The 11518-nt window shown below is 42.0% G+C and overlaps 1 protein-coding gene across 1 annotated transcript in view; it reads right to left on the bottom strand.

Annotated features, from left to right (window-relative positions):
* Positions 1 to 412: 412 nt before the first annotated feature.
* RNF144B (ring finger protein 144B) overlaps positions 413 to 11518 on the bottom strand; it is a 33153-nt gene continuing 22047 nt past the window's right edge. The window contains exons 4-7 of the mRNA XM_074146622.1: positions 6110 to 6314; positions 4799 to 4943; positions 2978 to 3067; positions 413 to 2807 (exon numbers count right to left, since the gene is read on the bottom strand). Of these exons, the coding sequence (XP_074002723.1) occupies positions 2667 to 2807; positions 2978 to 3067; positions 4799 to 4943; positions 6110 to 6314 (581 nt within the window). The 3' untranslated portion in view covers positions 413 to 2666. The remainder of the gene's footprint in view (positions 2808 to 2977; positions 3068 to 4798; positions 4944 to 6109; positions 6315 to 11518) is intronic.

Here is an 11518-nt window from a genome sequence, read left to right as displayed (position 1 = left end):
TGTTGTTTTCCCAGACTTTACAGCTACTCACGTGTGCAATGCTTTTATAAAATATTATCCTTCAAACCATTTAAACAAATTCCCACTCTATGGAGAGATCTGCATTAACTTTAAACAACATATCAAGAACTGAAAAAGGTCAAATTTATATTTCAATTCAAATGGTGACCTTGTGTATTCTGGGCAAGACAACTGGCCTTCAGTTGCATTTCTTTAATAGAGGGAAGAACTTGGAAGTTTCATTAATACAGCAGTATTAATGGAAAAAAAAAAAACAAAAAAAAAAACAAAAAAAAAACAAGAACATGAGACACCTTGATCCATTAGGAATTTTAGCAAAAACAGCCAAGGGAAAGAAGGAGAGGACGAGAAAAGAAACCAGACTAGCAGAGGGTGCATTGGACATAGGTAAGACCACAAAACATGAAAAACCCATTTATTTTAACATGCGAAGACTATTGGTGCATTGCAATGCTGGTTATGGTTAAAAAGACTGTACAGCTCCTTTATCTTTGTCCTTGAGGCTTCGTTAAAGTAAGACTCTCAACTTCAAGTTCATAAATAAAATGGAAATGACAGTAGTGCCATAAAAACATAGGTAGAAAAATAGTGCAAAGCCAAGGGCTGGACACTTTAATCTGTCACAAGTACCCTCAAGCACTACCATTACTGCTCTTAAAGGAAACACATGCAGAAAACATTATTTATTATAAATGGCAGTTGCCTGCATTGCACTCTGTATTTAGAATGCACTGACTACCTTTCTGCTTCCCTTCGAAGCCGTGGATGGAGAATAAATATAGCCTTTCACACTGGCGAGCACTGCCTGCCCCCCAGTCATGACTGGTAGCAAAGTCAGACAGTATTTATAAAAGAAATCAATTAAAAAGTAAAACAGACAATATTATTTAAGGCCTTTGTCCCTGCTAGTCTGCTCCACAGACTACACTCTCTTAAAATAAGAACACCTACCGCTTCTGTTACAGTAACCAGAGAGAGAAGTCCAACAAAAAAAAGGTCACATTTACGGCTGCCAAGAAGGCAAAGTTCCTGAGGCTCGGCCAAACACAACAGCAAAGACGCTCTTGGCAGCGCTTTTCGGGTGCCTCGCACTGTGTGCAGGGAGGAGGGCAGACCGGCAGAGGGTGACCCCGACACGACGCCCAGGCTGAGCATCTCATTTAAACCTCGCAGCCCTTATCGAAAGGGGTTTGGAATTACAACTGATTATATAGTGCAAACTCGTATCGGTTCCCACAGATATAAAATGCACAGGACGGGAGCCCAGAACAAAAGCCGCCACTGGCCAGGGTTGTGAGGAGCACCAGCCATCAAGGAAATAAACTCCAGGGAGCAGAGTCTGATCTCAGCTACTCCTGAGTGAGCCTGGAGTAACTCCAGCTCTTCAGTGAGGTTCCAGCAAACTTATACAGGTGTAACTGATACCAGGGTCTGAATCAGTTTGGCAGTGAGGCACCGAATTAAAATGAAGGGTTCATTAAATGACAGCCTTTCAGATTTAGAGGAACTAAAAATTATCTGTAACAGACTTTGTTAACCCTGAGCGGGACAGAAGAAATACCCACCGATGGACAGAGTTTACATTTACACAGCATTTCTCAAGTATTCACTTCAGCAGGTCCCTACGGTTTTAAAGGAGGGTTTGGCTTAGCCTGGTCCGAGTAAGTTTTTAACAGGGTTCTTGCTGCCACCTCATGTAAACTGTTGAAAAAATATACTGACTGCCTAGAAAATAAATTGTGCATATGTACTTGGTATAACCATGCCCATGCGGCCACTGTGTACACACAACTAAGATCCCAATACTGCACACTAAATAGGAACCTTATCATGGCCTTTCTTAAAACATTAGCTTCACGGTGAGTTTGCTACACCCATGTTACTGACAAAAGGCATGCCCAATGGCAGGGAAATTATGCATAGTCCTAATATTTCAAGGTAGATATTTCATGTTTGATCTGAAAAAATAACAGCTTTCTCAAGCTAGTCCAGTCTCTCAAAAGAGAGCTCTAACTTAGTTAGAAATAGTTTTGTTGGTTTTCACTTCTGTAATTGAGATCAATAGTATAAATCAAATTTATTTCAATGTTGAAAGAAATGCCATGGCAGCCAATTGACAGGAAACTGTCAAATATATTTTCTTAACAGTTTGTTACCTTTAACAGGACACAAGCTAGCAAACAGAAGAACTTAATCAGGCTGTTACCTCTCCCTCTTTTACAAAATACCCAAAATTTTCTGAGAAATCCAAGTGTCACCAAGAACCAACAGAAAGCATGACAGTAATGACCAGGTCTGCAAAGGCAGAGTAATACTGCAGGATCGAGTCACGTGCAGCTGATGGAAGATGGTAAAGTTCTAGCAGTCTCAAAAGGTGGCTCATATTCAAGGGTATGAACTACTGGATGGTGTCCCATTTTCTTTTTAGAAAGCAAAACCCTACACCATACATACTGCACAATAACCTAGACTTTTCCCACACTGGGACTTGTTAGTGATAGAGTAGCCTGTAAAGAATAGGCACTTATCCCAAGAATTGGCAACAAAAGGGAGTATTATTTGGTAGGTATGGCACCAAAACAGAACCATTGTGCTTTCTCACACACATATGCTGTAGAGGTGGAGGCTCAAATAGACACAGAGTTTTAGGTTGTTGGTGGGCTGTGTTTTTTCTTTTTGCTTCGGCAAGATTTGCAAATGCAGCAGATGATACATGGAGATGCCACGAGCAGCAAGGGAGAGGTCACCAATGCTATGATACCTAGTCCAATGAGGATCCCCACAACCTGCAAGACATAGTGGTGAAAAATATGCATTTAGCTAATGTGGAAAATAAAATACATGTGTGCGTGCAGAAAAAAATCATGAAAATAATCATCTCGGTCCTTCACTAAAGGGTGAAATCTCTTTGCTTCATGCGTGCATGAGAGCTCTGCTCAGCTGACCGGGAACGCACCTGCGTTCTGTTCCACATCACCGAAGCCCGCGAGTGGCCCAGCTTGTTTCTGCAAGGGCCTCTGTCGTAATGTCGTAAGAAGATATCGTTCTGAAAAACAAAGGGCAAAGCTGTAAGAACAGGTTACAGTACTGGGGGAAGAGGTTCAAGACTGAACTGGAAATACAACCTTCCTGACACTGCTTTAAAATTACCAGCTGCCGGCAGACAAGTTCGCCTGTCTTCCAAGTAATTACCTGGAGAAACTTCCTGCAGTTTCAAAAAGTGTGGTGTGTCTGGGACCTGAGCTATTGTACAGTGTCTTTCCTCCCCCACTTTTAAAAAGCATAAGCATATGCATTGCACCTATTGCACAAGTACCTAGTCTGTAATTTGGTGATGATAAAGGGGCTTGTAAACAACAGATATTTCTGAAAACTTGCAATCTGAGGGATCATCTTCCTGAGGTACTTGTACCTTCCATTCTCCTGCTGCCCCTGCACTTTACAGTAATTTTCTTCCTAGGCTTAACAGGAAGATTTAGAAAGTAGGAAATCCCCATTTCCTTCCTCTTTTCCCATTAATACTTATTAAAATTATCTATTTTTTCTTTGGAATGGGAGTAATGCCCTGCATTCCCCTCCCCTAGCTGGCTGCACTGCAACCTGACCTTGCCTCCTCTGTGATTTCTCAGCCCTCCTTGTTGGCTCTGCAGGTACTACCTTTATCTACACCCGGAGCTCCGGTAACCTTGCACCTTTAGAACAACTACGTTTGAATCACACAACTACAGTTTCTTTTTTTCTTTTCCTTTGAGGAAAACTTGGTAAGGGCATGTCTGCAGAGCCTGTGAGAATCTGACAGTCTTCCAGTTCAGCACAGTGTTAAGCAATCATTGTGTGCTGCCATACTCTGAGGCAAGCCCTAAGACTAATGTTGAAAAAGCACTTTCACACACACAGAAATGGGACACAAAACTAAGTGAAACCTGTTTAGCGTGCTGAGAAAAGGAAGGATGAAGAATGAGGAAGTTTCATTGTTTGCTGGCTGTGGAGTACAAACAAAGGAGAAAAGCCATGCAGCATCTAACATTTTATTTCAAGTGCTAGAATTTTTTATTTCAAGACCTTTTCACACTCCCACAGTTGTTACTGTGGAAAAAAAATGGAAGCTGCCGCGTACACAAGCACATTACTTCCTGTGCTCTTAATCCTGCTAGGAAACTTGGAAGTCTACATGAGATGGAACTCGTTGGTATCACTTGAGAAATAACTAGCAACCTGCACTTCATATTCCGTGTTTATAATCTAGTATTTTTATTCTCAAGTCTCCTAACCATTCATTCTCTTCAACAAACACAGGACTAGAGACGGACTGGGAAAGGAGACCTAGTTCATATGAGCTCTTAATGAACCCGCTCATGAAACAACCCCCTTCACCCAGTACCATACCATTTTTTGGACAGGCTGTGAACCTTGCAGTCGGAGCAGGTGGAAGACACTTATTTCCCTGGCTCTCAACCAAAATATTTTTAGCTACTGCACTAGAAGAGGGAATCAGAGAAAGATAGCGCTGGAATGGACCTCCAGAAAAAAAAACAGTCTGTCCCATTTCCCTCAAAGAACTAAAATGGGACCCAGGCACATGCCTACAAGCCTTTCCAGAAAAAGGATGTTTATACAAAAAAAAGCACTGGATGAAAAAGAACAAAGAAACGAAGTTAGAATCTGAATTGAGCCGTTCACTAGAATATCAACGAGTTGGTGGAGAGGTTGTATAGGACCTATGACTAACCCAAACACCATTACTCTTTATCTAGGTGTTTTTTTATGCAGCACTTACATCCAAGTTCTGTAGACAGTACCAGCAAAACGTGTGCTTGCAGTTCTTGCACATCATCTGAGCACAGCCTTCATTTCGCTCAATATAGATCCGACAAACTGGGCACTGCTTAATTGGTACTTCTGTCTCCATTCCAATAAGTGATCTAGAAAAGAAAGGAAATATCAAAGTGAAATGTGAATGTAATTACTGTTGATATTCAGCTCCACTGCCTAATGTGTGCTGGGCTTATTTTAGAGGGCATCTAATGTTGTTGCCTTAATGCATTTAATGTATGAAGCTTGTTATATTCAGTACAATACCCTGAAGTATACTCACTACCAGGTGTAAGATCACGTAAAAGTGAAACACAATTCCCTTGGACTTTTATGCTAAATAAACCCAAGACTCACAATACCCACACGTGTCTCACCTATAGCATTAAAAATTAGCACTTAGTAAGACAGCTTGCACCATTCATTTAATAGGACTGGATTATGCAATTTATAGCACTGTCCCTGCCTGAGCAAAATAGCCTTAAACTCCACCAAAGCCAAAGATCTTCTGGAGAAGAAAAATTATGATGAAAGCTGTTTGGTAACTCCTATTTGATAAAGTCTCTAGCAAGCAGAATGCTTACATTTTAAGTAAGTCTCTTTTTTCTTGCAAAAAATGATAAAAAACTTTGAACACACATGACTGAGCTTAATCTGATTCTGAAAACAAAGATGGATGGCCACAGACATTATATAATTTAAACAGAGAAGTATTTTCTTTCTGTAGATTAATGCCTTATGCAACCTTATCTGTAGGTTGTTTACACCTATGCAAAATGAGCATAAATCAGATTTCTCACACCAAATGGGACATTTTACACCCACTCTGTGTAACAGTTAAGATTTGGCTCTGCAGAGACTGTAAAAATATTAAGCAGGGATGATTTCTTAATCTTAGTATAAGCAAAGTTTGGATCCTGGAATACTAGCATACTGGATTTTTTGTATGGGCACAAGTCATAATTCTAGCACGCAAACAAAGCCTTTAGGCAGATTCAAATCCCTGGAGGGCTTCAGCTTTCGGAATTGTCAGTGGAATCACAAGTTTGGTAAGTACCCAGATAATATTAAGTATTAAAAAATAAAATGTATCATTTAAACAAGTATCTAGACTGGAATTATATTTAGGAAACACCAGGAGAGATAGAAAGTCTCAGAGATGTACCTGAGATGTTAGAAGGAAGCTGTTCCATGAAACTAATAGGAGGCACAGAGCTAGCACCCTGTGCCAGAAGGAACTGAAAGACCATGTTACCTCCGTGGGTCCCTCTCTTACCCCTGCTCAGTTGGTACTTGAGTAGTTTGATTTTCCTGGCATAGGCGCTGCGGGTGCCATGCCTCCTTGCAAGCCGAGCAGAACGTCAGGCGGCAAGCTGGGCACTCCACCGGCACCGGCCCTTCTGACTCGCTTGGTGCAATATGGCACACCGTTTGGCAGTCGGCTGCAGGGCACCATGTTCTCTGGGGGTCCAAGTGGACTTCTGAAACATAACAGAGAGAGAAATAAAGCTATTTATATACAGAAGTCCCCTTCTCATCCCAGTGACACGTGTCTAGGTACGCAAGACCCAATCCTGCATATGAGTGGGAAAGCTGAAGCCCTCTGCGCCCATTCCTCTTCTTTAGGCAGGTCTGCAGGTGTGCTGGAAGCACAAGAATGCCAATATATGACATAGGACTTATTCTTTGCCTTTATAGGGAGGTACAAAAGACAAACATAGGTGCTGCTTGCTGAGAAGTGCGTATCTTGTGACATTAGGCCATTCCATGTCTTTCAAATGTGCAAGCCATGAAGTATCTTTCATGTAAATAGCAGAAGGACTATCATTAAATTAACATAAGTCACTTTCCATGCTTTATTTCCTCCCCTCTATCTACAAACTCCAATTAATATTCAATTTATTATATCATCATTATTTGTCAGGTACCACATTACAACAATAGTCAAGGCAAGATCTGGGGTGGAGACACTGAGTTACAGGTATCACTGGCATGGCAGAGAATGGCAAATGTTGATTCTTCCTCTCCCCCTGACATCTTTATTCAAGGAATTTGGACTTGCAACAGAAACCCAGCTGAAACACGTTCACTTTTAGGGGTGCCAACTGTGTGAGTGTGCTTTATACTGGCCGAAGTCCATGAGGTGCAACCAAACACTCCCACCCTGCAAAGCCTCCTTAGAAAAGGGCTGCTGTTCCTGCAGGAGCTGTCTGTCTCCTACTTCACTGGGAGCTCTCTCATATCACCACTGAAAATAAAGAGATGGAGGGGATGTTTCAGGAACAGGTGGAAATCCCTGACTGTGAGATGTCAAAAACCATTACAACGTTCTTCTCTACCTCCAGCAGATAAAATATTGTCTCACTTGAAGTAAAAGGCTGCACAAAAGGGCCCCAGGTGTATGTTCTCTGGCCAATTTTGCTGCAGCAGTTGAAGGCACTTCCTCCTATGCACATCCCCCTGCCTGCACTGCTCCTCTGCAGGAGGTTGCTGGTAGCCCAGAGTGAAGGGGGCTGGTGGATGGATATCTAGCAGATGCTCAGTCAGCATGAAAAACAGTGGTATCAGTTCGGTGTCCAGATACCCAGAAAGTAGAAACTGTACAATTAGAAATGTGTTCAAAGTAGTAAAACTCTCCACCAAGCACCTCAAGCATTTAGATACCCATGCATGTACACCTAGGGTGAAGGACACCTCACAAACCTTGTAACCTAATATGCACTAGAAACTCAACTCTTTTCCAAACCTCTCTGGTTCCCCTTCAAAACTACCAGTTTGCTTAAAGCCATCCCTCCCTGTCATTTGTCCGGGACACTTACAGTGAGGAACCACATAAAGATGATCATCCTCTCTGCTGGCTGCAGGACACACAGGTAATTTTTAAGTATTTGCCAGAGTGCTCTGACAGATGTGGAGAATTTCTACAACCATGGCAAAGGCTGTCATCTATAACTTTGGCAGTGCCAGCAAAATACGTGTACAATCTGCCTCCAGCCACTTCATGAATCTAGTTCCCTTCTTTCCTCTTATTCTCTTACATGTGCTTCCTTTGTCCCCCAAAATAAACATTTTGCTTTCTACTGATTGAAAGCCAGAACAAATTAATTTGCAACTTCATTTCTGGGGAGAAGAGAAAGACATGGATGGGGAGTACAAGCCATTTCACATTTTTACATACTTCTAAAAGGTAGTATCCTGACTGAGAAATCATTACTTCTGTAGCTTCCCTCGGTGTCTCTTAAAAGAAACTCTGAACTGGGTAAGACCATGACCTAGTACTGGCTATTGCATTTAAGTCTTCACACAGTAGGTTTCTGTATTCTCTCTGTTGCTAAACAGCAGTTAAAATGATATAAAGTCCAGTTCCTGCAGACAGCTCCTTAACGTACTCAACTTTGGAAACCTAAATTCTCCTGTCGTGTTTTTGGATGTCTGGTTTTGACTTCATTGGGAGGAGGGGAGTTAGGTTGTAAATCTTACTGATTTTTACAAATTTGTTGCAGCAAGATGTAATGCTTGAGATGAAACTCCCTCCTCTCCCATTTCCTTCATTTTACAAAGAACTTACAGATGGTGTTTTGCAATCCATGCTGTCTCATACTGTTTGGTTTACCATGGAGTGCAAGTTAAACCAGAATAAACTAAAAAGGAGCAGCCAAAACAAAATAAAAAAAAAAAAAGGAGGAAAGAGGCTCTCATATTGCCCTGACAAGCTGCTCCATCTTCCATCTTTTGGTTAGGGCCATTTCTCTTCCAAGCCTTTCCCTTGCTTCTCCACTGCCAGTTCCGCCACACTCACTCCACCCTCAGGAGGAAAGCCTTCCCAAACAGTGCCGGTACCGGACAGGGATCTGGCTGGTTTTCACAAAATGCACAAGCAAGCAGGTGAGATGTGGGAGACAGACAGGGAAAATGCGTCATCCTGAAGAAAGGAAAACTGGCTCAGGAGAGGGACCCACTAGAAAAGATGAGCCCATGCCTTTCACAGAATATTAGGAACAACATCCTTTAAAAATGGACTACATTTCGGTCAGGCATAAAATGGAGGTTCTACCACTAGGTCGATTGGGCAATTGTCACAGAAATAGAAATAGAATGTGTATGTCCTAACCACATCCTATTCCTCTATTTTGTTACTCCTGATGACCACATCAACCTCATCCTAAACAGACATAAAGCAATTCCTGTTTCTTCTATTAAAACATGCTGCACGGAAGCTCTGTGGCTAGCTGGGTCCTGGCTGGATGCAGAGAAGTTACAGATATGTAAGAAAGCTTGGTTTTAAGCCTGAAAACTTTTGCATTCTAAGAACACAAAAAACACAAGAGGGTAAAATACTTTCGGTGCATTCCTTATTAAACTAAGCAAGTGTATAGATATACAATTGCATGCCAATTATTTCTCACAACTTTTTCACACAATATTATCTACTGAGATTTTTTTAAAAATAAGGAAATGGGCGGGAAACGTATTTTATTAAAATAGTTAGCACAGATGAGGAACAGGGAAAATAGCTTTTGGATGCACAAGTCCTTCTTCAGGTCTTCAAAATTTTCCTCAAAATTCATCTCATGATGGAAAATGCCTGGAAGGATGAGGAGCATTGGCTTTACTAATGACTTAAAGACTGGTAACCAAAGACTCCAGACCTAGAGCAAATCTTTTGACTTACCCAAGAAGCTGGTTATTTATTTCTAGCATTTCTAGTAGAGTAAAGGGGGTGCTGAAGCAAAGAACCCGTATCTCAACAGAAGAAAGCTGAGAGAAGGGCTAAATATGCAAAGCTGAGGGGTTTGAATAAAGGGCTTTGTTGATCAGAGCAAATGTCATGAAGGACACCCTAGTACCTGTGTTTTTTAAGGGAGGGGAGGGCAGAGATAGGCAGTAGTGGCCTGGGTTTTCTGTAGTGCTAGGTTTGGAAAGGGCTACGTTGCACTAAGGCTGACACACACAAAAGGCACACAACAGATCTCTGCTGCCAGGAGTCCCTGGGCAGATTCTGGGTCAGAATTTGGCCCCAGCAGGTGCCATCAGCAATTGCTAGTTTCAGAAGAAGACTGTCAGGCTAGCGTTGGCATGAGTCAGGGCCCAAACCACGACACAGGCTTTGCCAGGTTAGGGTCAGGTCTGAGAACAGAGCTTCAGGCCAGCAGAAGCTAACAAGCCAAGTCCAGCTGATGAGTCCAAAAAGGTCAGCCCTGGGGGCAGGCCTAAAGGCCTAATCAAAGGCTAAATCAAGGATAGGCAAAAGGTCTCAGCTGGGGTTGGGATTAGTGCTGGTGTCCAGGTCAGAGCTTTAGTTATCAGGAAACGTTGTTCCCAGGCATCAGTAAGCTGGATTTATTGCTGGGGCAAATAGGCAAGGCAAAAAGGCTATGTTTAAGCCTGCCACTTGGATGCCAGTTTTACTCATCATAAAGGAGAAAGGACAGATCTTAGAAACATAATGAAGAGAGGTAGTGGAGGTGGAGGAGGATTTGTCAGACTTAGGCAAGAAAGAAAAGGGAAGGAGGATTTAAAAAATAGACAAGTTCCAGGCTTCAGTGCGTGGGAGGCAGTAAAAAAAAAAAAAGAGATGTAAAGGGAATTGGACAAAAGATCATAAGTTCAGCTTTGGCTAGTTATAGAGGAAGAGATACCAGGAAATCATTAGTTTCACAGTCTTCAGTTAAAAAAAGGTTTTACATAAAACAGATTAATGCATTGCAAGAATGGGTCTCTTTCTTAACTCTTTAATATGCTGATTTAACAAGCTCTGATTTTCACCATCCGGGGCTGTAAACAAGCCACTGCGTGGCTTCCAAACCGGAGTAGCTACCTAAGGAATTAAGGGTAAATGAGAAGGTAAAATAGGAGGAAGAAATAAAAAATAAAAGCAAGGTTTGTGAGTCTCTTTCTTTTTTGGCCTGAGTGCCTGAAAACCATAGCTACAATCTGCATCTGCCCATGAACTCTGGGGCATACTTGGGTATACTCATTTTGCTGGTTTTTTACTTCATGGACATTCATGATGATTCATGCCAGATGAGATTCTATAAAAAACCCTATATTATTCTATCTGCTCACCTTTTAAAGCGCATTACTGTGTCTAAATTTTAGGAACATCTGCATTTTCATACACATTCCCAATCCGCCTGCATCTAAGCATGCAAGGAAAGCAAGAGTACTTTCTTTCAAAGAAAGTTTGGAAACAGGCAGAGTCAGGGCAGATCAGCCCCGGATACACTACCCTGCAAACTATCACGGAGTGCGTCCTTTGAAAAACACTGCAGCTTCCAGCTGACACTTTCAAGTTGGTGTCAGCCTTTAAAGCCAGTGTGGGACCTCATCTTTCTGAATAGCAAGCTGCTTCTTCAGCTTTGTCACGGAACCATCTTCCTGAAGCAGAAGGCTGACCTCTGGCATACCAAAGCTCGGCCCTCGTAAGACCTTCAGTTTCAAACTTCTTTCCTAATGGGCCTTACTCATTAAGGAAGGGTCCAATTATCCCTCAGGAAAAAAGAAAAAAAAACACCAACAAAAAAACTAGATGAACACACATGAAGCTTCTACACAAGAAAAGCTTTCATGCAGGGATGTTTGTAAAAATGCCCATCAGACTGCAGGGTCTGTCTCCCCTAGAAGTTGTGAAGATCCGGATGGAGGTATGAAAGGACCACGAAGACCCTGCACCAGCCTCTTGTTC

Source organism: Numenius arquata, chromosome 4 (genome assembly GCF_964106895.1).
Source record: "Numenius arquata chromosome 4, bNumArq3.hap1.1, whole genome shotgun sequence".
Taxonomy (NCBI): domain Eukaryota; kingdom Metazoa; phylum Chordata; class Aves; order Charadriiformes; family Scolopacidae; genus Numenius; species Numenius arquata.
This window is presented reverse-complemented; position numbering and strand designations above follow the sequence as displayed.